Source organism: Oncorhynchus nerka, linkage group LG13 (assembly GCF_034236695.1).
Source record: "Oncorhynchus nerka isolate Pitt River linkage group LG13, Oner_Uvic_2.0, whole genome shotgun sequence".
In the NCBI taxonomy this organism is placed as follows: Eukaryota; Metazoa; Chordata; class Actinopteri; order Salmoniformes; family Salmonidae; genus Oncorhynchus; species Oncorhynchus nerka.
The window spans coordinates 105,266,349-105,291,831 of NC_088408.1; the positions used below are offsets into that span (position 1 = coordinate 105,266,349).

The following is a 25,483-nucleotide window of genomic DNA, read 5'->3' on the forward strand; positions in this document are numbered from 1 at the left end:
AGGGTGGGCATTCTAGTTTCTTAATTTTTTGGCTGGATATGGTTCTCAATCAGGGACAGCTGTCTATCATTGTCTCTGATTGGGAATCATACTTAGGCAGCCTTTTTGCCTTTGTATTTTGTGGGTAATTATCTTGGTTAGTGGCACTCTTGCCCTAGGAAGCTTCACGGTTGTTTCTTTGTTTCTTGTTTTGTTGCCGACATTTACATAAATAAAGGAAAATGTACGCTCGCCACGCTCACCTTGGTCCGGTCATTTCCACGACGACGGCCATGACAGGTGATAAAGTGATTTGAAAGGTTGGTCATGGCTTGCATCAAACCGGAAACGCTAGACCCACAGATCCTCAGACGGCACAATCTCAACACCTCCGTCTGTAACTGGATCCTGGACTTCCTGACGGGCCACCCCCCAGGTGGTAAGGGTAGGCAACAACACATCTGCCACGCTAATCCTCAACGCTAGGTCCCCTCAGGGGTGCGGCTTAGTCCCCTGCTGTACACCCTGTTCACTCACTACTGCATAGCCAAGCACGACTCCAACACCATCATTAAGTTTGCTGATGACACAACAGTGGTAGGCCTGATCACCGACAATGATGAGACAGCCTATAGGGAGGAGGTCAGAGTCCTGGCAGTGTGGACAACCTCTCCCTCAACGTGAGCAAGACAAAGGAGCTGATTGTGGACTACAGGAAACCGAGGGCCGAACACACCCCCATTCACATCGATGGGGCTGTAGTGGAGCAGATCGAGAGTTTCAAGCTCTTTGGTGTCCACACCACCAACAAACTATCATGGTCCAAACACACCAAGACAGTCGTAAAGAGTGCTTGACAACACATTATCTCTCCCAAGAGACTGAAAAGATTTGGCATGGGTGCCCAAATCCTCAAAAAGTTCTACAGCTGCACCATCGCCTGACTGGTTGCATCACAGCCTTGTATGGCAACTGCTCGGCATCCGACCATAAGGCGCTACAGAGGGTAGTGCATACGGCCCAGTACATCATGGGGGCCAATCTTCCTGACATCCAGGACCTCTATACCAGGCGGTGTCAGAGGAAGGTCCAAAAAATGGTCAAAGACTCCAGTCACCAAATTCATAGACTGTTTAGGGTTGAATTTGCAGCTTGGGTGAAAGAGGAGCGATTACAATACAGGAAACCAAGTCTAAATTTAACTTTAACCTGCAGATTTGATTTGTGCTGGGAAAAGGACAGTGTACCGTCAAGCCATTCAGTGTACCGTCTAGTACTTGTGTTAGGTGACTACCTCAAGCTCTAAACCCTCAGAGGTAGTAATCACACCCGTGGGGAGAGGGGCATTCTTATTACTAAACCACATGACCTTTGTTTTGGAGGTGTTCAGAACAAGGTTAAGGGTTGAGAAAGCTTGTTGGACACTAAGAAAGCTTTGTTGTAGAGCATTTAAGACAACATCCTGGGAGGGGCCAGCTGAGTATAAGACTGTATCATCGACATATAAATGGATGAGAGAGAGCTTCCTACTGCCTCAGCTATGTTGTTTATGTAAATTAAGAAGAGCGAGGGGCCTAGGTTCGAGCCTTGGGGTACTCCCTTGGTGACAGGCAGTGGCTGAGACAGCAGATGTTCTGACTTTATACACTTCACTTTACTGAGAGAGGTAGTTAGCAAACCAGGCAAAAGACCCCTCAGAGACACCAATACTCCTTAGCCGACCCACAAGAATAGAATGGTCTACCGTATCAAAAGCTTTGGCCAAGTCAATAAAAATAGCAGCACAACATTGCTTAGAATCAAGGGCAATGGTGACATCATTGAGGACCTTTAAGGTTGCAATGACACATCCTTAACCTGAGTGGAAACCAGATTGGATAGCAGAGAGAATACTATAGACATCAAGAAAGCCAGTCAATTGATTGATAAAAAGGCTAAATAGAAATAGGCCTATAACAGTTAGGATCAGCTTGATCTCCCCCTTTAAATAAAGGACACACCGTGACTGCCTTCCAAGCATATACTGTACCTGTACATACGAGACATACCTTATATACTGTACCTGTACATACTAGACATACCTTATATACTGTACCTGTACATATGAGACATACCATATATACTGTACCTGTACATACGAGACATACCATATATACTGTACCTGTACATACGAGACATACCATATATACTGTACCTGTACATACGAGACATTCCTTATATACTGTACCTGTACATATGAGACATACCATATATACTGTACCTGTACATACGAGACATACCATATATACTGTACCTGTACATACGAGACATACCTTATATACTGTACTTGTACATACGAGACATACCATATATACTGTATCTGTAATTACGAGACATTCCTTATATACTGTACCTGTACATATGAGACATACCTTATATACTGTACCTGTACATACGAGACATACCATATATACTGTACCTGTACATACGAGACATACCATATATACTGTACCTGTACATACGAGACATACCATATATACTGTACCTGTACATACGAGACATACCATATATACTGTACCTGTACATACGAGACATACCATATATACTGTACCTGTACATACGAGACATACCATATATACTGTACCTGTACGTACGAGACATACCATATATACTGTACCTGTACATACGAGACATACCATATATACTGTACCTGTACGTACGAGACATACCATATATACTGTACCTGTACATACGAGACATACCATATATATACTGTACCTGTACATACGAGACATACCATATATACTGTACCTGTACATACGAGACATACCATATATACTGTACCTGTACATACGAGACATACCATATATACTGTACCTGTACATACGAGACATACCATATATACTGTACCTGTACATACGAGCAATAGCAACATTACCATTCAGTTGAACAGGAATGTAATTATGAGCCCTCAGTGCTTTACTCTAACAGGATATTATGTAGGTTCTGTTGAAAACCACACTAGAGAAATGGACCGTGTGTTATGGTTAGCTTGTTTCTCAGCAGCTTACAGACGTAAGTGCAATGGGAATGGTCCCCTTTCAGCATGGAAGGGAATAAAGTGTGGTGTTGAATGTCAAATAATGGCTTACAGCCATCCTGAGGGGCTGGTTCCATAGTGGCGAATGTAGATTGTTTTGAAGAAGTTCTGAATGTAAAATGATTTAGCGTTGAAAAGGCTCATAGGATACCATGTTAGTTCACTCCACTGCAGACTATCGTCACAACCACATGCAACCCAATCTAACCAGGTTCTTAAGCAGGCGCCATTTAACGAATAACGATTAAGCATCTATCAAATATCACCATAACGATTAAGCTTTCAGAAAATATCACCACACATCTTAAGTGGTCTTCTAGCGACATGTTTCCTTGTAGAGTCTCACCCCCTCCGTTATATAGAAACCAGATAGTTCTACACAGAGCGTTATACCCACAGAGAAAATAGACAAGCATCAACGTAACAATTAAATACTTCTGGAGGTAACCATTAGACCTTTAAAAACATACAGTAACCTTTCCAATGCACTGTGCGTTTCTAAACCTGTCTTAGCGTCTAATCCTAACCCTGAGATCACTCAGCCATCCGGGCCTCAGACACAAAGCCTGGAATGTAGAGGCTGATCCAGAGACATGACACCGCCTCCTAAATGATGCCTAAACAAACGCTGTTAAAGTTAAGAGCTGCAGTGATCCAGCAGGCTTACAGTCCCTACAGTCCCTGCTACAATCACTCCCCCTGGGCTGCTCAGCTAATGCTGAAAAATGGGCCCTTGACTAATGGGGGAAGTTAGCAAGAACTCAGCTCTGGTTTCAGAGGCTTTATTGCTATAAAGCATGATGCAGATACCTTCACTATGGCTTAGTTTATGATGAATGAGATGGGAGAGAGAGAGTTTATCTTTCTTCCTCCTCCTCCTCCTCCTCCTCCTCCTCCTCCTCCTGCTCCTCCTCCTTCCCCTCCTCCTCCTTCCTCCTCCTCCTGCTCCTCCTCCTTCCCCTCCCCCTCCTCCTCCTCCTCCTCATCCTCCTCCTCCTCCTCCCCTCATCCTCTTCCTCCTCCCAGTCCTTTCCCCTCCTCCTCCTGTCTTCCTCCTCCTCCCCCCTCATCACCCCTCCCCCTCCTCCCTCCTGCTTTCCCTAATGGTTTTGTGGTATTAATCATGAAAGCTGTCACAGAAGCGTGTAACCAGTATTTTCACTCCTACCGCATCAGCCCTCGTGTCAGCGGTGATATTGAGCGGGAAGCTACTCACACCAGCTCTAAACAGAAATATCTATGTCATATCATACGTATGACTTCAAATCACACACTTTTAACCACATCACCCCAATACAGGGAAATCTGCTGGAGGCTTTATTAATGCGTATTTACCAACAAGCAGCAGCAACAGAGTAGACCTACTGTTAGCCAAACACGGAGGGGAAAACCTGTAAAGCTTAGACAGTATTGACATATACACAAGCAAGATAGAGGAACATAGCCTCTATACAACACAGACCAGTTCCCTCTGTTTGATGGCAAACACGCATTCCTAATTAAAGAAACTGTTGTATCAACACAACTGCAACCTGTGTTTCTAAAGATAATAGTTTTCATACACCGCCACTCCCCTTGTTAAAGAAACAGAAGCTGGCCAGCCTAAAATACTCAGCTCAATGTAAATAAAATCAAATCAAATGTGTTTATAAAGCCCTTCTTGCATCAGCTGATATCTCAAAGTGCTGTACAGAAACCCAGCCTAAAACCCTCAGCTCAGTGTAACACCTGATATTCCAGTCTGTCCAAAGAGGATTTAAGGCACCATTGAACCTCACCAACCATAGCATGATCTATGAGTAAAGCATAACACTGTTACAACAATACACTGTGTCAAGGCTAGATATAAGGACACAGATGCAGAGTTGTGTATTAAAGCTTTGATACAATTTGCACTTGGACATTTGCCCAACAATTTCCTGTTACAACAACACAGATTAATACACAGATATTTCATTTGTTCATACTTGCCTGAATGGCAAAACACTTTCTATCACAGTATTCCCTGCGGTTATCTGGAAAGCAGTCAGGCAGAGAGGTGAGAGGAAAGAGGGGAGAGGAGGAGGGAGGGATGGAGGGAGGAGAGAGGAGGGAGGAGTGGGAGAGGAGGAGGGAGGGGGGATGGAAAGAGAGAGGAGAGAGGAGAGAGGAGAGAGGGGAGGGAGGGAGGGAGAGGAGGGAGGAGAGAAAGGGAGGAGGGGGGGAGGGAGGGAGGGTGGGAGGGAGGGAGGGAGGAGAGGGGGGGAGGAGAGAGGAAAGAAGAGAGGGGGAGGGAGGAGAGAGGAGGAGGGAGGGGTGTGGAAAGAGAGAGGAGGGAGGAGAGAGGGGTAGGGAGGAGAGAGGAAAGAAGAGAGGGGGAGGGAGGAGAGAGGAGAGGGGGAGGGAGGAGAGAGGAGGGAGAAGAGGGGGGATAGGAGGAGGAAGGGAGGGAGGGAGGGAGGGAGAGAGAAGGGAGGAGAGGGGGTGGAGGAGAGAGGAGGAGGGAGGGATGGAGGGAGGAAAGAGGAGGGAGGAGAGGGGGAGGAGGAGGGAGAGGGGATGGAAAAGAGAGAGGAGAGAGAGAGAAGAGAGGGGGAGGGAGGTGAGAAGAGGGAGGAGAGAGGGTGAGGGAGGAGAGAGGAGAGGGGGAGGGAGGAGAGAGGAGGGAGAAGAGGGGGAGAGGAGGAGGAAGGGAGGGAGGGAGGAGAGATGGGGAAGGGAGGAGAGAGGAGGGAGTTTGGAGGAGTGGGGAGAGGGGGAGGAGAGAGGAGGGACGTGGAGGGAGGAGAGAGGAGGAAGAGGGGGTTAATACAGGGATAAAGTCTGGCATCCCTAGAACGCTGCATGTTCTGAAGATGACATAGTCATGACATCATAATGCAAAAAGCCAATGACATAAATCAACATATGACCTCACAGACAGACTGATCAGGTGTCATTCTAAAAGCTATGACAATCAGTTAAAAGTGATACTTTTGGAGAAGGAGAGGAGCTAGAGAAAACCGCCATTAATTAAGTCTCGAACAAAAACAATAATGTGGCTTTGCAGGTAGTGGTGTGGTGCCAGTATGGGGGCGTGCCAATGGTGTGGTGTCAGTATAGGGGCGTGCCAATGGTGTGGTGTCAGTATAGGGGCGTGCCAATGGTGTGGTGCCAGTTTAGGGTCGTTCCAATGGTGTGGTGTCAGTATAGGGGCGTGCCAATGGTGTGGTGTCAGTATAGGGGCGTGCCAATGGTGTGGTGCCAGTTTAGAGTCGTTCCAATGGTGTGGTGTCAGTATAGGGTCGTGCCAATGGTGTGGTGTCAGTATAGGGGCGTGCCAATGGTGTGGTGCCAGTTTAGGGTCGTTCCAATGGTGTGGTGTCAGTATAGGGTCGTGCCAATGGTGTGGTGCCAGTTTAGGGTCGTCCCAATGGTGTGGTGTCAGTATAGGGTCGTGCCAATGGTGTGGTGCCAGTTTAGGGTCGTTCCAATGGTGTGGTGTCAGTATAGGGTCGTGCCAATGGTGTGGTGTCAGTATAGGGGCATGCCAATGGTGTGGTGCCAGTTTAGGGTCGTTCCAATGGTGTGGTGTCAGTATAGGGTCGTGCCAATGGTGTGGTGTCAGTATAGGGGCGTGCCAATGGTGTGGTGCCAGTTTAGGGTCGTTCCAATGGTGTGGTGTCAGTATAGGGTCGTGCCAATGGTGTGGTGCCAGTTTAGGGTCGTTCCAATGGTGTGGTGTCAGTATAGGGTCGTGCAAATGGTGTGGTGCCAGTTTAGGGTCGTTCCAATGGTGTGGTGTCAGTATAGGGTCGTGCAAATGGTGTGGTGCCAGTTTAGGGTCGTTCCAATGGTGTGGTGTCAGTATAGGGTCGTGCAAATGGTGTGGTGCCAGTTTAGGGTCGTTCAAATGGTGTGGTGTCAGTATAGGGTCGTGCAAATGGTGTGGTGCCAGTTTAGGGTCGTTCCAATGGTGTGGTGTCAGTATAGGGTCGTGCAAATGGTGTGGTGCCAGTTAAGGGTCGTTCCAATGGTGTGGTGTCAGTATAGGGTCGTGCAAATGGTGTGGTGCCAGTTTAGGGTCGTTCCAATGGTGTGGTGTCAGTATAGGGTCGTGCAAATGGTGTGGTGCCAGTTTAGGGTCGTTCCAATGGTGTGGTGCCAGTTTAGGGTCGTTCCAATGGTGTGGTGTCAGTATAGGGTCGTGCCAATGGTGTGGTGCCAGTTTAGAGTCGTTCCAATGGTGCTGTGTTCAGGTCGTTCAGGTAAAGGTTGTTCCAGTGGTGTGGTGCTGTGTTCAGGTAAAGGTTGTTCTAGTGGTGTGGTGCTGTGTTCAGGTAAAGTTTGTTCTAGTGGTGTGGTGCTGTGTTCAGGTAAAGGTTGTTCTAGTGGTGTGGTGCTGTGTTCAGGTAAAGGTTGTTCCAGTGGTGTGGTGCTGTGTTCAGGTAAAGGTTGTTCTAGTGGTGTGGTGCTGTGTTCAGGTAAAGGTTGTTCTAGTGGTGTGGTGCTGTGTTCAGGTAAAGGTTGTTCCAGTGGTGTGGTGCTGTGTTCAGGTAAAGGTTGTTCTAGTGGTGTGGTGCTGTGTTCAGGTAAAGGTTGTTCTAGTGGTGTGGTGCTGTGTTCAGGTAAAGGTTGTTCTAGTGGTGTGGTGCTGTGTTCAGGTAAAGGTTGTTCTAGTGGTGTGGTGCTGTGTTCAGGTAAAGGTTGTTCTAGTGGTGTGGTGCTGTGTTCAGGTAAAAATTTGTTCAGGTAAAGTTTGTTCAGGTAAAGTTTGTTCTAGTGGTGTGGTGCTGTGTTCAGGTAAAGTTTGTTCTAGTGGTGTGGTGCTGTTTTCAGGTAAAGTTTGTTCAGGTAAAGTTTGTTCAGGTAAAGGTTATTCTAGTGGTGTTGTGCTGTGTTCAGGTAAAGGTTGTTCTAGTGGTGTGGTGCTGTGTTCAGGTAAAGGTTGTTCTAGTGGTGTGGTGCTGTGTTCAGGTAAAGGTTGTTCTAGTGGTGTGGTGCTGTGTTCAGGTAAAGTTTGTTCAGGTAAAGGTTGTTCCAGTGGTGTGGTGCTGTGTTCAGGTAAAGTTTGTTCTAGTGGTGTGGTGCTGTGTTCAGGTAAAGTTTGTTCAAGTAAAGTTCGTTCTAGTGGTGTGGTGCTGTGTTCAGGTAAAGTTTGTTCTAGTGGTGTGGTGCTGTTTTCAGGTAAAGTTTGTTCAGGTAAAGTTTGTTCAGGTAAAGGTTGTTCTAGTGGTGTGGTGCAGTGTTCAGGTAAAGGTTGTTCTAGTGGTGTGGGGCTATGTTCAGGTAAAGTTTGTTCAGGTAAAGGTTGTTCCAGTGGTGTTGTGCTGTGTTCAGGTAAAGGTTGTTCCAGTGGTGTGGTGCTGTGTTCAGGTAAAGTTTGTTCAGGTAAAGGTTGTTCCAGTGGTGTGGTGCTGTGTTCAGGTAAAGTTTGTTCTAGTGGTGTGGTGCTGTGTTCAGGTAAAGTTTGTTCAAGTAAAGTTTGTTCTAGTGGTGTGGTGCTGTGTTCAGGTAAAGTTTGTTCAGGTAAAGTTTGTTCAGGTAAAGGTTGTTCTAGTGGTGTGGTGCTGTGTTCAGGTAAAGGTTGTTCTTGTGGTGTGGTGCTGTGTTCAGGTAAAGGTTGTTCTAGTGGTGTGGTGCTGTGTTCAGGTAAAGGTTGTTCTAGTGGTATGGTGCTGTGTTCAGGTAAAGGTTGTTCTAGTGGTGTGGTGCTGTGTTCAGGTAAAGGTTGTTCTAGTGGTGTGGTGCTGTGTTCAGGTAAAGGTTGTTCTAGTGGTGTGGTGCTGTGCTGTGTTCAGGTAAAGGTTGTTCTAGTGGTGTGGTGCAGTAACGCTAACTCTATAGTAACCCTATAGTAACTCTATAGTAACCCTATAGTAACCCTATAGTAACTCTATAGTAACCCCACAGTAACCCTATAGTAACTCTATAGTAACTCTACAGTAACCCTATAGTAACCCTGTAGTAACTCTATAGTAACCCTATAGTAACTCTATAGTAACCCCATAGTAACTCTATAGTAACCCTACAGTAACCCTATAGTAACTCTATCGTAACCCTATAGTAACCCTGTAGTAACTCTATAGTAACCCTATAGGAATACCTAGGATAGGATAAAGTAATCCTTCTCACCCCCTTAAAAGACCTAGATGCACTATTGTAAAGTGGCTGTTCCACTGGATGTCATAAGGTGAAAGCACCAATTTGTAAGTCGCTCTGGATAAGAGCGTCTGCTAAATGACTTAAATGTATGTAATGTAAATGTATAGTAACTCTACAGTAACCATATAGTAACTCTACAGTAACTCTATAGTAACCCTGTAGTACCTCTATAGTAACCCTAAAGCAACTCTATAGTAACCATATAGTAACTCTACAGTAACTCTATAGTAACCCTGTAGTAACTCTATAGTAACCCTAAAGCAACTCTATAGTAACCATATAGTAACTCTATAGTAACCGTGTAGTAACTCTACAGTAACCCTATAGTTACTCTACAGTAACCCTATAGTAACTCTATAGTAACTCTGTAGTAACTCTATAGTAACCCTATAGTAACCCTATAGTAACTCTACAGTAACCCTAACTCTATAGTAACCCTAACTCTATAGTAACCTTATAGTAACCCCATAGTAACTCTACCGTAACCCTATAGTAACCCTGTAGTAACTCTATAGTAACCCTATAGTAACTCTATAGTAACTACAGTAGCCCTGTAGTAACTCTATAGTAACCCTATAGTAACTCTACAGTAACTCTATAGCAACCCTATAGTAACTCTACAGTAACCCTATAGTAACTCTATAGTAACCCTATAGTAACCCTATAGTAACTCTATCGTAACCCTATAGTAACCCTGTAGTAACTCTACAGTAACCCTAAAGCAACTCTATAGTAACCTTATAGTAACTCTGCAGTAACCCTGTATTAACTCTGCAGTATCCATGACTCTACAGTAACCCTAACTCTATAGTAACCCCATAGTAACTCTACAGTAACCCTAACTCTATAGTGACCCCATAGTAACTCTATAGTAACCCCATAGTAACTCTACAGTAACCCTAACTCTATAGTGACCCCATAGTAACTCTACAGTATCCATGACTCTACAGTAACCCTAACTCTATAGTGACCCCATAGTAACTCTATAGTAACCCTAACTCTATAGTGACCCCATAGTAACTCTAAAGTAACCCCATAGTAACTCTATAGTGACCCCATAGTAACTCTACAGTAACCCTAACTCTATAGTGACGCCATAGTAACTCTATAGTAACCCCATAGTAACTCTATAGTGACCCCATAGTAACTCTAAAGTAACCCCATAGTAACTCTATAGTGACCCCATAGTAACTCTACAGTAACCCTAACTCTATAGTGACCCCATAGTAACTCTATAGTAACCCCATAGTAACTCTATAGTGACCCCATAGTAACTCTATAGTAACCCTAACTCTATAGTGACCCCATAGTAACTATAGTAACCCCATAGTAACTCTATAGTGACCCCATAGTAACTCTACAGTAACCATGACTCTACAGTAACCCTATAGTAACTCTATAGTAACCCCATAGTAACTCTATAGTAACCCCATAGTAACTCTATAGTGACCCCATAGTAACTCTACAGTAACCCTAACTCTATAGTGACCCCATAGTAACTCTATAGTAACCCCATAGTAACTCTATAGTGACCCCATAGTAACTCTACAGTAACCATGACTCTACAGTAACCCTATAGTAACTCTATAGTAACCCCATAGTAACTCTATAGTAACCCTATAGTAACCCTATAGTAACCCTAACTCTACAGTAACTCTACAGTAACCATGACTCTACAGTAACCCTATAGTAACTCTACAGTAACCCTAACTCTATAGTGACCCCATAGTAACTCTACAGTAACCATGACTCTATAGTGACCCCATAGTAACTCTATTAGTGACCCCATAGTAACTCTACAGTAACCATGACTCTACAGAAACCCTATAGTAACTCTATAGTAACCCCATAGTAACTCTATAGTAACCCTATAGTAACCCTATAGTAACCCTAACTCTACAGTAACTCTACAGTAACCATGACTCTACAGTAACCCTATAGTAACTCTACAGTAACCCTAACTCTATAGTGACCCCATAGTAACTCTACAGTAACCATGACTCTACAGTAACCCTAACTCTATAGTGACCCCATAGTAACTCTACAGTAACCCTAACTCTACAGTAACACTAACTCTACAGTAACCCTAACTCTACAGTAACTCTAACTCTACAGTAACCCTAACTCTACAGTAACCCTAACTCTATAGTGACCCCATAGTAACCCTATAGTAACCCCATAGTAACTCTACAGTAACCCTAACTCTACAGTAACCCTAACTCTACAGTAACCCTAACTCTACAGTAACACTAACTATATAGTAACCCCATAGTAACCCTATAGTAACCCCATAGTAACTCTACAGTAACCCTAACTCCACAGTAACCCTAACTCTACAGTAACCCTAACTCTATAGTAACCCCATAGTAACTCTACAGTAACCCTAACTCTACAGTAACCCTAACTCTACAGTAACCCTAACTCTACAGTAACCCCATAGTAACTCTATAGTGACCCCATAGTAACTCTATAGTGACCCCATAGTAACCCTACAGTAACCCTACAGTAACCCCATAGTAACTCTATAGTAACCCCATAGTAACTCTACAGTAACCCTAACTCTACAGTAACCCTAACTCTATAGTAACCCCATAGTAACCCTATAGTAACCCCATAGTAACTCTACAGTAACCCTAACTCTACAGTAACCCTAACTCTACAGTAATCCTAACTCTACAGTAACCCCATAGTAACTCTATAGTGACCCCATAGTAACTCTATAGTGACCCCATAGTAACCCTACAGTAACCCTACAGTAACCCCATAGTAACTCTATAGTAACCCCATAGTAACTCTACAGTAACCCTAACTCTATAGTGACCCCATAGTAACTCTATAGTGACCCCATAGTAACTCTACAGTAACCCTAACTCTACAGTAACCCCATAGTAACTCTATAGTAACCCCATAGTAACTCTACAGTAACCCTATAGTAACTCTATAGTAACCCTAACTCTACAGTAACCCCATAGTAACTCTACAGTAACCCCATAGTAACTCTATAGTGACCCCATAGTAACTCTACAGTAACCCTAACTCTATAGTAACCCCATAGTAACTCTATAGTAACCCCATAGTAACTCTACAGTAACCCTATAGTAACTCTACAGTAACCCTATAGTAACTCTACAGTAACCCTAACTCTATAGTAACCCCATAGTAACTCTATAGTAACCCCATAGTAACTCTACAGTAAGCCTAACTCTATAGTAACCCCATAGTAACTCTATAGTAACCCCATAGTAACATCACCAGCATTTCTCTGTTCAAACCTTTAATATGTAATATATATACCGTTTGGTAGACACTTTTAGCCAATCTGGTCACTGCTTCAAAGACCCCTTCTAGACAAGGTGGTAGATGATCTTTACAGTCATCAGATGAGAGGATGATGTTTACCCCCTAACTTAGATGAAAACGCTGGTAAGATGAGATACAGGGAGGGGGGAGCGGTCACCTGTTGGTCAGAGTGAGATGCTTCTCTATGATTGGACAAGGCCTTGGCTAGGTGGGTTTACCTCAAAGCTCTATCTGCTCTGTGTTTGGTTGGCCATCTGAGCTCCGCTCTGTGGTTGGTTGGTCTCCTGTTCAGGGGAAAGACACCCAGTCTGTCATCACTGTGGCTCAGAGAAAAAGAGCATCGTCGCATGACCAAACACTATGAAACACAGGTGTTTCATATCTGAACAGAGATACAGAGATTTCACTGAGCTGTTTATTATGAAACAGATTCTAACCAGAGCGGAATTCTACCATCTAGCAACCAGCTGCAGAGCAACAAGCAGACCAGTAATACCATGGTGGCAGAAAGGTTCAGATAGTCAGATAAACGCCTCGCTCTTTCATCAGACTTCAACCTTGTTTTATTTCTGCAGTGAATAACCATAAAGCAACACTGGAATTTACCGAGAGGGTAGTAAAACATCTTATCTTTCCAATCGCAGCTGTATCTGTTGTCCTTGAGTGACAAGCAGTTAGCCATCGTGCATGAAGCTGGTCTTTCTGCTGTCTTCTTCGTGGTGGGAGTTTAGGATGTAAACATAATACCAACATGCTCAGAGAATACATCATTTCCTCCTCACAGGAGCTCCACTATAACAACTGTCACACACTCAGCAGCTTCCAAGACTCCACTTACACCCTCCTGTACCCAACTTTTTATTTTTTTTATTTTTTTTATTTTATAAATGATGATCTAGAAGAAGCATGGTGTTTAATTCTGTTTGGATTAATAATTAACTGGTTCCAAAAAGGGACAGACAGAGCAAGACAAGACAGACAGTCAGACAGTGATAGTGAGTAAGGGACAGACAGGGGAAGTAGTCCAAAATAGGGGAAGGTTGTGTCCCTCTTTCCCCCTAGTTTACTTTCCCTCTTTTCAACTGGTTTACTTTCCCTCTTTTCCCCTGGTTTATATCCTGGTTTATATTCCCTCGTTTCCCCTGATTTAAATTCCCTCTTTTCCCCTGGTTTATATTCCCTCGTTTCCCCTGGTTTATATCCTGGTTTATATTCCCTCGTTTCCCCTGATTTATATTCCCTCTTTTCCCCTGGTTTATATTCCCTCTTTTCCCCTGGTTTATATTCCCTCTTTCCCCTGGTTTATATTCCCTCTTTTCCCCTGGTTTATATTCCCTCTTTTCCCCTGGTTTATATTCCCTCTTTTCCCTGATTTATATTCCCTCTTTTCCCCTGATTTATATTCCCTCTTTTCCCCTGGTTTATATTCCCTCTTTTCCCCTGGTTTATATTCCCTCTTTCCCCTGGTTTATATCCTGGTTTATATCCTGGTTTATATTCCCTCGTTTACCCTGGTTTATAATCCCTTTTCCCCTGGTTTATATCCTGGTTTATATCCTGGTTTATATTCCCTCGTTTCCCCTGATTTATATTCCCTCTTTTCCCCTGGTTTATATTCCCTCGTTTTCCCTGGTTTATATTCCCTCTTTTCCCCTGGTTTAAATTCCCTCTTTTCCCCTGGTTTAAATTCCCTCTTTTCCCCTGGTTTATATTCCCTCTTTTGCCCTGGTTTAAATTCCCTCTTTTCCCCTGGTTTATATTCCCTCTTTTGCCCTGGTTTAAATTCCTCTTTTCCCTGGTTTAAATTCCCTCTTTTCCCCTGGTTTAAATTCCTCTTTTCCCCTGGTTTATATTCCCTCTTTTCCCCTGGTTTAAATTCCCTCTTTTCCCCTGGTTTAAATTCCCTCTTTTCCCCTGGTTTAAATTCCCTCTTTTCCCCTGGTTTAAATTCCCTCTTTTCCCCTGGTTTAAATTCCCTCTTTTCCCCTGGTTTATATTCCCTCTTTTGCCCTGGTTTAAATTCCCTCTTTTCCCCTGGTTTAAATTCCCTCTTTTCCCCTGGTTTAAATTCCCTCTTTTGCAGGTTTAACTATATAATGTTTTCTATCCTAGCTAAATGTCCTGATGTGCATGCATGCAAAAGAGGGGGGGGGCGGGTTGAAGAGACATCCATTATAATTAAAGCACTGCATGAATCTATCATGTTTGTTGTCTGAGAAAAAATGGCCTTGTTAGAAAAGCATTTTACGCAATTCTCTGTAATTTTATATAACTGGAGACAAGCAATCTTTTTTAATAACACAACAGAGCATGACGAATGAGTGCATGCTGTAACACCAGAACTTTTGATTTCTATACAGGCTGTTGTTAAAAAAAGAGGATAGCCTAAGTTTGGAGTAGTGATAAAGTTGTCTATCAAGTGTAAAAATGGAGCGCAACAGAACCAGTTACAACTGAAGTATCTGCTCATCAATGAATTAGAGGATGCTCATAACTCTGCAATGTTGGGTTGTATTGGAGAGAGTCTGTCTTAAATCATTTTCCACACACAGTCTGTGCCTATATTTAGTTTTCATGCTAGTGAGGACCGAGAATCCACTCTCACATAGGTACGTGGTTGCAAAGGGCACCTGTGTCTTAACAGTGCGATTTTCCAAGGCAAGAATCTTTGAGCGCAGCCCAATCCAGACATCTGGCAGTGGCTTCTGATTAAATTCATTTTTTTTGCAGAACTGCTTGTTGCAATTTCGATGAGTCTCTCTTGTTCAGATATCGGTAAGTGGACTGGAGGCAGGGCATGAAAGGGATAAAGAATCCAGTTGTTAGTGTCATCCGTTTCAGGAAAGTACCTGCGTAATATCACACCCGGCTCACTCAGGTGCTTCGCTATATCACATTTGACATTGTCCGTAAGCTTGAGTTCATTTACACACAATAAATCATACAATGATGGAAAGACCTGTGTGTTGTCCTTGTTAATGCAGACAGAGAAGAGCTCCAACCTGTGTGTTGTCCTTGTTAATGCAGACAGAGAAGAGCTCCAACCTGTGTGTTGTCCTTGTTAATGCAGACAGAAGAGCTCCAACCTGTGTGTTGTCCTTGTTAATGCAGACAGAGAGGGGCTCCAACCTGTGTGTTGTCCTTGTTAATGCAGACAGAGAAGAGCTCCAACCTGTGTGTTGTCCTTGTTAATGCAGACAGAGAGGAGCTCCAACCTGTGTGTTGTCCTTGTTAATGTAGACAGAGAAGAGCTCCAACCTGTGTGTTGTCCTTGTTAATGCAGACAGAGAGGAGCTCCAACCTGTGTGTTGTCCTTGTTAATGCAGACAGAGAGGAGCTCCAACCTGTGTGTTGTCCTTGTTAATGCAGACAGAGAAGAGCTCCAACCTGTGTGTTGTCCTTGTTAATGCAGACAGAGAGGGGCTCCAACCTGTGTGTTGTCCTTGTTAATGCAGACAGAGAGGGGCTCCAACCTGTGTGTTGTCCTTGTTAATGCAGACAGAGAAGAGCTCCAACCTGTGTGTTGTCCTTGTTAATGTAGACAGAGAAGAGCTCCAACCTGTGTGTTGTCCTTGTTAATGCAGACAGAGAAGAGCTCCAACCTGTGTGTTGTCCTTGTTAATGCAGACAGAGAAGAGCTCCAACCTGTGTGTTGTCCATGTTAATGCAGACAGAGAAGAGCTCCAACCTGTGTGTTGTCCTTGTTAATGCAGACAGAGAAGAGCTCCAACCTGTGTGTTGTCCTTGTTAATGCAGACAGAGAGGGGCTCCAACCTGTGTGTTGTCCTTGTTAATGCAGACAGAGAGGGGCTCCAACCTGTGTGTTGTCCTTGTTAATGCAGACAGAGAAGAGCTCCAACCTGTGTGTTGTCCTTGTTAATGCAGACAGACAAGAGCTCCAACCTGTGTGTTGTCCTTGTTAATGCAGACAGAGAGGAGCTCCAACCTGTGTGTTGTCCTTGTTAATGCAGACAGAGAGGGGCTCCAACCTGTGTGTTGTCCTTGTTAATGCAGACAGAGAGGGGCTCCAACCTGTGTGTTGTCCTTGTTAATGCAGACAGAGAGGGGCTCCAACCTGTGTGTTGTCCTTGTTAATGCAGACAGAAGAGCTCCAACCTGTGTGTTGTCCTTGTTAATGCAGACAGAGAGGGGCTCCAACCTGTGTGTTGTCCTTGTTAATGCAGACAGAGAAGAGCTCCAACCTGTGTGTTGTCCTTGTTAATGCAGACTGAGAAGAGCTCCAACCTGTGTGTTGTCCTTGTTAATGCAGACAGAGAAGAGCTCCAACCTGTGTGTTGTCCTTGTTAATGCAGACAGAGAGGAGCTCCAACCTGTGTGTTGTCCTTGTTAATGCAGACAGAGAGGGGCTCCAACCTGTGTGTTGTCCTTGTTAATGCAGACAGAGAGGGGCTCCAACCTGTGTGTTGTCCTTGTTAATGCAGACAGAGAGGGGCTCCAACCTGTGTGTTGTCCTTGTTAATGCAGACAGAGAAGAGCTCCAACCTGTGTGTTGTCCTTGTTAATGCAGACAGAGAAGAGCTCCAACCTGTGTGTTGTCCTTGTTAATGCAGACAGAGAAGAGCTCCAACCTGTGTGTTGTCCTTGTTAATGCAGACAGAGAAGAGCTCCAACCTGTGTGTTGTCCTTGTTAATGCAGACAGAGAAGAGCTCCAACCTGTGTGTTGTCCTTGTTAATGCAGACTGAGAAGAGCTCCAACCTGTGTGTTGTCCTTGTTAATGCAGACAGAGAAGAGCTCCAACCTGTGTGTTGTCCTTGTTAATGCAGACAGAAAAGAGCTCCAACCTGTGTGTTGTCCTTGTTAATGCAGACAGAGGGGGGCTCCAACCTGTGTGTTGTCCTTGTTAATGCAGACAGAGAAGAGCTCCAACCTGTGTGTTGTCCTTGTTAATGCAGACAGAGAAGAGCTCCAACCTGTGTGTTGTCCTTGTTAATGCAGACAGAGAAGAACTCCAACCTATGTGTTGTCCTTGTTAATGTAGACAGAGAAGAGCTCCAACCTGTGTGTTGTCCTTGTTAATGCAGACTGAGAGAGCTCCAACCTGTGTGTTGTCCTTGTTAATGCAGACAGAGAAGAGCTCCAACCTGTGTGTTGTCCTTGTTAATGCAGACAGAGAAGAGCTCCAACCTGTGTGTTGTCCTTGTTAATGCAGACAGAGGGGGGCTCCAACCTGTGTGTTGTCCTTGTTAATGCAGACAGAGAAGAGCTCCAACCTGTGTGTTGTCCTTGTTAATGCAGACAGAAGAGCTCCAACCTGTGTGTTGTCCTTGTTAATGCAGAAAGAAAAGAGCTCCAACCTGTGTGTTGTCCTTGTTAATGCAGACAGAGAGGGGCTCCAACCTGTGTGTTGTTCTTGTTAATGCAGACAGAAGAGCTCCAACCTGTGTGTTGTCCTTGTTAATGCAGACAGAGAAGAGCTCCAACCTGTGTGTTGTCCTTGTTAATGCAGACAGAGAAGAGCTCCAACCTGTGTGTTGTCCTTGTTAATGCAGACAGAGAAGAGCTCCAACCTGTGTGTTGTCCTTGTTAATGCAGACAGAGAGGGGCTCCAACCTGTGTGTTGTCCTTGTTAATGCAGACAGAGAAGAGCTCCAACCTGTGTGTTGTCCTTGTTAATGCAGACAGAGAAGAGCTCCAACCTGTGTGTTGTCCTTGTTAATGCAGACAGAGAAGAGCTCCAACCTGTGTGTTGTCCTTGTTAATGCAGACAGAGAAGAGCTCCAACCTGTGTGTTGTCCTTGTTAATGCAGACAGAGAGGGGCTCCAACCTGTGTGTTGTCCTTGTTAATGCAGACAGAGAAGAGCTCCAACCTGTGTGTTGTCCTTGTTAATGCAGACAGAGAGGGGCTCCAACCTGTGTGTTGTCCTTGTTAATGCAGACAGAGAAGAGCTCCAACCTGTGTGTTGTCCTTGTTAATGCAGACAGAGAAGAGCTCCAACCTGTGTGTTGTCCTTGTTAATGCAGACAGAGAAGAGCTCCAACCTGTGTGTTGTCCTTGTTAATGCAGACAGAGAAGAGCTCCAACCTGTGTGTTGTCCTTGTTAATGCAGACAGAGAAGAGCTCCAACCTGTGTGTTGTCCTTGTTAATGCAGACAGAGAAGAGCTCCAACCTGTGTGTTGTCCTTGTTAATGCAGACAGAGAAGAGCTCCAACCTGTGTGTTGTCCTTGTTAATGCAGACAGAGAAGAGCTCCAACCTGTGTGTTGTCCTTGTTAATGCAGACAGAGAAGAGCTCCAACCTGTGTGTTGTCCTTGTTAATGCAGACAGAGAGGGGCTCCAACCTGTGTGTTGTCCTTGTTAATGCAGACAGAGAAGAGCTCCAACCTGTGTGTTGTCCTTGTTAATGCAGACAGAGAAGAGCTCCAACCTGTGTGTTGTCCTTGTTAATGCAGACAGAGAAGAGCTCCAACCTGTGTGTTGTCCTTGTTAATGCAGACAGAGAAGAGCTCCTCCAACCTGTGTGTTGTCCTTGTTAATGCAGACAGAGAAGAGCTCCAACCTGTGTGTTGTCCTTGTTAATGCAGACAGAGAAGAGCTCCAACCTGTGTGTTGTCCTTGTTAATGCAGACAGAGAAGAGCTCCAACCTGTGTGTTGTCCTTGTTAATGCAGACAGAGAAGAGCTCCAACCTGTGTGTTGTCCTTGTTAATGCAGACAGAGAAGAGCTCCAACCTGTGTGTTGTCCTTGTTAATGCAGACAGAGAAGAGCTCCAACCTGTGTGTTGTCCTTGTTAATGCAGACAGAGAGGGGCTCCAACCTGTGTGTTGTCCTTGTTAATGCAGACAGAGAAGAGCTCCAACCTGTGTGTTGTCCTTGTTAATGCAGACAGAGAAGAGCTCCAACCTGTGTGTTGTCCTTGTTAATGCAGACAGAGAAGAGCTCCAACCTGTGTGTTGTCCTTGTTAATGCAGACAGAGAAGAGCTCCAACCTGTGTGTTGTCCTTGTTAATGCAGACAGAGAAGGGCTCCAACCTGTGTGTTGTCCTTGTTAATGCAGACAGAGAAGAGCTCCAACCTGTGTGTTGTCCTTGTTAATGCAGACAGAGAAGAGCTCCAACCTGTGTGTTGTCCTTGTTAATGCAGACAGAGAAGAGCTCCAACCTGTGTGTTGTCCTTGTTAATGCAGACAGAGAGGGGCTCCAACCTGTGTGTTGTCCTTGTTAATGCAGACAGAGAAGAGCTCCAACCTGTGTGTTGTCCTTGTTAATGCAGACAGAGAAGAGCTCCAACCTGTGTGTTGTCCTTGTTAATGCAGACAGAGAAGAGCTCCTCCAACCTGTGTGTTGTCCTTGTTAATCCAGACAGAGAAGAGCTTCAACCTGTGTGTTGTCCTTGTTAATGCAGACAGAGAAGAGCTCCAACCTGTGTGTTGTCCTTGTTAATGCAGACAGAGAAGGGCTCCAACCTGTGTGTTGTCCTTGTTAATGCAGACAGAGAGGAGCTCCAACCTGTGTGTTGTCCTTGTTAATGCAGACAGAGAAGAGCTCCAACCTGTGTGTTGTCCTTGTTAATGCAGACAGAGAAGGGCTCCAACCTGTGTGTTGTCCTTGTTAATGCAGACAGAGAGGAGCTCCAACCTGTGTGTTGTCCTTGTTAATGCAGACAGAGAAGAGCTCCAACCTGTGTGTTGTCCTTGTTAATGCAGACAGAGAAGAGCTCCAACCTGTGTGTTGTCCTTGTTAATGCAGACAGAGAGGGGCTCCAACCTGTGTGTTGTCCTTGTTAATGCAGACAGAGAGGGGCTCCAACCTGTGTGTTGTCCTTGTTAATGCAGACAGAAGAGCTCCAACCTGTGTGTTGTCCTTGTTAATGCAGACAGAGAAGAGCTCCAACCTGTGTGTTGTCCTTATTAATGCAGACAGAGAGGGGCTCCAACCTGTGTGTTGTCCTTGTTAATGCAGACAGAGAAGAGCTCCAACCTGTGTGTTGTCCTTGTTAATGCAGACAGAAGAGCTCCAACCTGTGTATTGTCCTTGTTAATGCAGACAGAGAAGAGCTCCAACTTCTAAATCATGGCCTCAATTTTGTTCCGCACAATGAATATAGTTGCGGAGAGTCCCTGTAATCCTAGATTCAGATCATTCAGGCGAGAAAAAACATCACCCAGATAGGCCAGTCGTGTGAGAAACAAGCAGTCAGACAAGTGAAAATTATAGTCAGTAAAGAAAACTTTAAGCTCGTCTCTCAATTCAAAAAGACGTGTCGATACTTTGCCCCTTGATAACCAGCGCACTTCTGTATGTTGTAAAAGCGTTACATGGTCGCTGCCCATATCGTTGCATAGTGCAGAAAATACAGGAGAGTTCAGGGACCTTGCTTTAACAAAGTTAACCATTTTCACTGTAGTGTCTAAAACATCTTTCAAGCTGTCAGGCATTCCCTTAGCAGCAAGAGCCTCTCGGTGGATGCTGCAGTGTACCCAAGAGCCTCTCAGTGGATGCTGCAGTTGACCCAAGAGCCTCTAGGTGGATACTGCAGTCTACCCAAGAGCCTCTCAGTGGATGCTGCAGTTGACCCAAGAGCCTCTCGGTGGATGCTGCAGTGTACCCAAGAGCCTCTCAGTGGATGCTGCAGTTGACCCAAGAGCCTCTAGGTGGATACTGCAGTCTACCCAAGAGCCTCTAGGTGGATACTGCAGTCTACCCAAGAGCCTCTAGGTGGATACTGCAGTGTACCCAAGAGCTTCTAGGTGGATACTGCAGTCTACCCAAGAGCCTCTAGGTGGATACTGCAGTGTACCCAAGAGCTTCTAGGTGGATACTGCAGTGTACCCAAGAGCCTCTAGGTGGATACTGCAGTGTACCCAAGAGCCTCTAGGTGGATACTGCAGTCTACCCAAGAGCCTCTAGGTGGATGCTGCAGTCTACCCAAGAGCCTCTCGGTGGATGCTGCAGTGTACCCAAGAGCCTCTCAGTGGATACTGCAGTGTACCCAAGAGCCTCTCAGTGGATACTGCAGTGTACCCAAGAGCCTCTCAGTGGATACTGCAGTGTACCCAAGAGCCTCTCAGTGGATACTGCAGTGTACCCAAGAGCCTCTAGGTGGATACTGCAGTCTACCCAAGAGCCTCTAGGTGGATGCTGCAGTGTACCCAAGAGCCTCTGGGTGGATGCTCCAGTGTACCCAAGAGCCTCTAGGTGGATGCTGCAGTGTACCCAAGAGCCTCTAGGTGGATGCTGCAGTGTACCCAAGAGCCTCTAGGTGGATGCTGCAGTGTACCCAAGAGCCTCTAGGTGGATGCTGCAGTGTACCCAAGAGCCTCTAGGTGGATGCTGCAGTGTACCCAAGAGCCTCTTGGTGGATGCTGCAGTCTACCCAAGAGCCTCTAGGTGGATGCTGCAGTGTACCCAAGAGCCTCTAGGTGGATGCTGCAGTGTACCCAAGAGCCTCTAGGTGGATGCTGCAGTGTACCCAAGAGCCTCTAGGTGGATGCTGCAGTGTACCCAAGAGCCTCTAGGTGGATGCTGCAGTGTACCCAAGAGCCTCTCAGTTGATGCTGCAGTGTACCCAAGAACCTCTCAGTGGATGCTACAGTGTACCCAAGAGCCTGGCGTGGGGAGCAACTGCTTGCACACGCGTTACCACTCCGCTATGTCTCCCTGTCATGGTTTTGCGCCATCAGTACAGATACCAACACATCTTGACCACCAAAGTCCATTTGATGTCACAAAGCTGTCCAGTACTTTAAAAATATCCTCTCCTGTTATCCTGGTATCCAGTGGTTTGCAGAAGATGATGTCTTCCTTAAACGTAACGGACATATACCAGGAGCTGTGCCAGGCCTGTTGACTCATCCAGCTGTAACAGACATATACCAGGAGCTGTGCCAGGCCTGTTGACTCATCCAGCTGTAACAGACATATACCAGGAGCTGTGCCAGGCCTGTTGACTCATCCAGCTGTAACAGACATATACCAGGAGCTGTGCCAGGCCTGTTGACTCATCCAGCTGTAACAGACATATACCAGGAGCTGTGCCAGGCCCTGTTGACTCATCCAGCTGTAACAGACATATACCAGGAGCTGTGCCAGGCCCTGTTGACTCATCCAGCTGTAACAGACATATACCAGGAGCTGTGCCAGGCCCTGTTGACTCATCCAGCTGTAACAGACATATACCAGGAGCTGTGCCAGGCCTGTTGACTCATCCAGCTGTAACAGACATATACCAGGAGCTGTGCCAGGCCTGTTGACTCATCCAGCTGTAACAGACATATACCAGGAGCTGTGCCAGGCCTGTTGACTCATCCAGCTGTAACAGACATATACCAGGAGCTGTGCCAGGCCCTGTTGACTCATCCAGCTGTAACAGACATATACCAGGAGCTGTGCCAGGCCCTGTTGACTCATCCAGCTGTAACAGACATATACCAGGAGCAGTGCCAGGCCTGTTGACTCATCCAGCTGTAACAGACATATACCAGGAGCTGTGCCAGGCCTGTTGACTCATCCAGCTGTAACAGACATATACCAGGAGCTGTGCCAGGCCTGTTGACTCATCCAGCTGTAACAGACATATACCAGGAGCTGTGCCAGGCCTGTTGACTCATCCAGCTGTAACAGACATATACCAGGAGCTGTGCCAGGCCTGTTGACTCATCCATTTACATCATTACATTTAAGTCATTTAGCAGACGCTCTTATCCAGAGCGACTTACAAATTGGTGCTTTCACCTTATGACATCCAGTGGAACAGCCACTTTACAATAGTGCATCTAGGTCTTTTAAGGGGGGTGAGAAGGATTACTTTATCCTATCCTAGGTATTCCATAAAGAGGTGGGGTTTCAGGTGTCTCCGGAAGGTGGTGATTGACTCCGCTGTCCTGGCGTCGTGAGGGAGTTTGTTCCACCATTGGGGGGCCAGAGCAGCGAACAGTTTTGACTGGGCTGAGCGGGAACTGTACTTCCTCAGTGGTAGGGAGGCGAGCAGGCCAGAGGTGGATGAACGCAGTGCCCTTGTTTGGGTGTAGGGCCTGATCAGAGCCTGGAGGTACTGAGGTGCCGTTCCCCTCACAGCTCCGTAGGCAAGCACCATGGTCTTGTAGCGGATGCGAGCTTCAACTGGAAGCCAGTGGAGAGAGCGGAGGAGCGGGGTGACGTGAGAGAACTTGGGAAGGTTGAACACCAGACGGGCTGCGGCGTTCTGGATGAGTTGTAGGGGTTTAATGGCACAGGCAGGGAGCCCAGCCAACAGCGAGTTGCAGTAATCCAGACGGGAGATGACAAGTGCCTGGATTAGGACCTGCGCCGCTTCCTGTGTGACGAGGGTCGTACTCTGCGGATGTTGTAGAGCATGAACCTACAGGAACGGGCCACCGCCTTGATGTTAGTTGAGAACGACAGGGTGTTGTCCAGGATCACGCCAAGGTTCTTAGCGCTCTGGGAGGAGGACACGATGGAGTTGTCAACCGTGATGGCGAGATCATGGAACGGGCAGTCCTTCCCCAGGAGGAAGAGCAGCTCCGTCTTGCCGAGGTTCAGCTTGAGGTGGTGATCCGTCATCCACACTGATATGTCTGCCAGACATGCAGAGATGCGATTCAGCCCCCGGGCATCAGAGGGGGGAAAGGAGAAGATTAATTGTGTGTCGTCTGCATAGCAATGATAGGAGAGACCATGTGAGGTTATGACAGAGCCAAGTGACTTGGTGTATAGCGAGAATAGGAGAGGGCCTAGAACAGAGTTGGGAGGATTCAAGAGGGAGGAGAAGGTGGCAAAGAGCTTCCTAGGGTTAGAGGCAGATGCTTGGAATTTAGAGTGGTAGAAAGTGGCTTTAGCAGCAGAGACAGAGGAGGAAAATGTAGAGAGGAGGGAGTGAAAGGATGCCAGGTCCGCAGGGAGGCGAGTTTTCCTCCATTTCCGCTCGGCTGCCCGGAGCCCTGTTCTGTGAGCTCGCAATGAGTCGTCGAGCCACGGAGCGGGAGGGGAGGACCGAGCCGGCCTGGAGGATAGGGGACATAGAGAGTCAAAGGATGCAGAAAGGGAGGAGAGGAGGGTTGAGGAGGCAGAATCAGGAGATAGGTTGGAGAAGGTTTGAGCAGAGGGAAGAGATGATAGGATGGAAGAGGAGAGAGTAGCGGGGAGAGAGAGCGAAGGTTGGGACGGCGCGATACCATCCGAGTAGGGGCAGTGTGGGAAGTGTTGGATGAGAGCGAGAGGGAAAAGGATACAAAGTAGTGGTCGGAGACTTGGAGGGAGTTGCAATGAGGTTAGTGGAAGAACAGCATCTAGTAAAGATGAGGTCAGGCGTATTGCCTGCCTTGTGAGTAGGGGGAAGGTGAGAGGGTGAGGTCAAAAGAGGAGAGGAGTGGAAAGAAGGAGGCAGAGAGGAATGAGTCAAAGGTAGACGTGGGGAGGTTAAAGTCGCCCAGAACTGTGAGAGGTGAGCCGTCCTCAGGAAAGGAGCTTATCAAGGCATCAAGCTCATTGATGAACTCTCCGAGGGAACCTGGAGGGCGATAAATGATAAGGATGTTAAGCTTGAAAGGGCTGGTAACTGTGACAGCATGGAATTCAAAGGAGGCGATAGACAGATGGGTAAGGGGAGAAAGAGAGAATGACCACTTGGGAGAGATGAGGATCCCGGTGCCACCACCCCGCTGACCAGAAGCTCTCGGGGTGTGCGAGAGCACGTGGGCGGACGAAGAGAGAGCAGTAGGAGTAGCGGTGTTGTCTGTGGTGATCCATGTTTCCGTCAGTGCCAAGAAGTCGAGGACTGGAGGGAGGCATAGGCTGAGATGAACTCTGCCTTGTTGGCCGCAGATCGGCAGTTCCAGAGGCTACCGGAGACCTGGAACTCCACGTGGGTCGTGCGCGCTGGGACCACCAGATTAGGGTGGCCGCGGCCATGCGGTGTGGAGCGTTTGTATGGTCTGTGCAGAGAGGAGAGAACAGGGATAGACAGACACATAGTTGACAGGCTAGAGAAGAGGCTACGCTAATGCAGAGGAGATTGGAATGACAAGTGGACTACACGTCTC

General features: G+C 46.3%; 1 protein-coding gene across 1 annotated transcript in view; it reads left to right on the top strand.

The window, feature by feature from the left end:
• The first annotated feature begins 306 nt into the window (after positions 1-306).
• Positions 307-25,483, top strand: part of LOC135574823 (keratin-associated protein 5-5-like) — a 33,029-nt gene continuing 7,852 nt past the window's right edge. Inside the window, exons 1-6 of the mRNA XM_065027029.1 lie at positions 307-418; positions 7,429-7,572; positions 7,681-7,752; positions 7,958-8,080; positions 8,357-8,443; positions 8,633-8,817. Of these exons, the coding sequence (XP_064883101.1) occupies positions 307-418; positions 7,429-7,572; positions 7,681-7,752; positions 7,958-8,080; positions 8,357-8,443; positions 8,633-8,817 (723 nt within the window). The remainder of the gene's footprint in view (positions 419-7,428; positions 7,573-7,680; positions 7,753-7,957; positions 8,081-8,356; positions 8,444-8,632; positions 8,818-25,483) is intronic.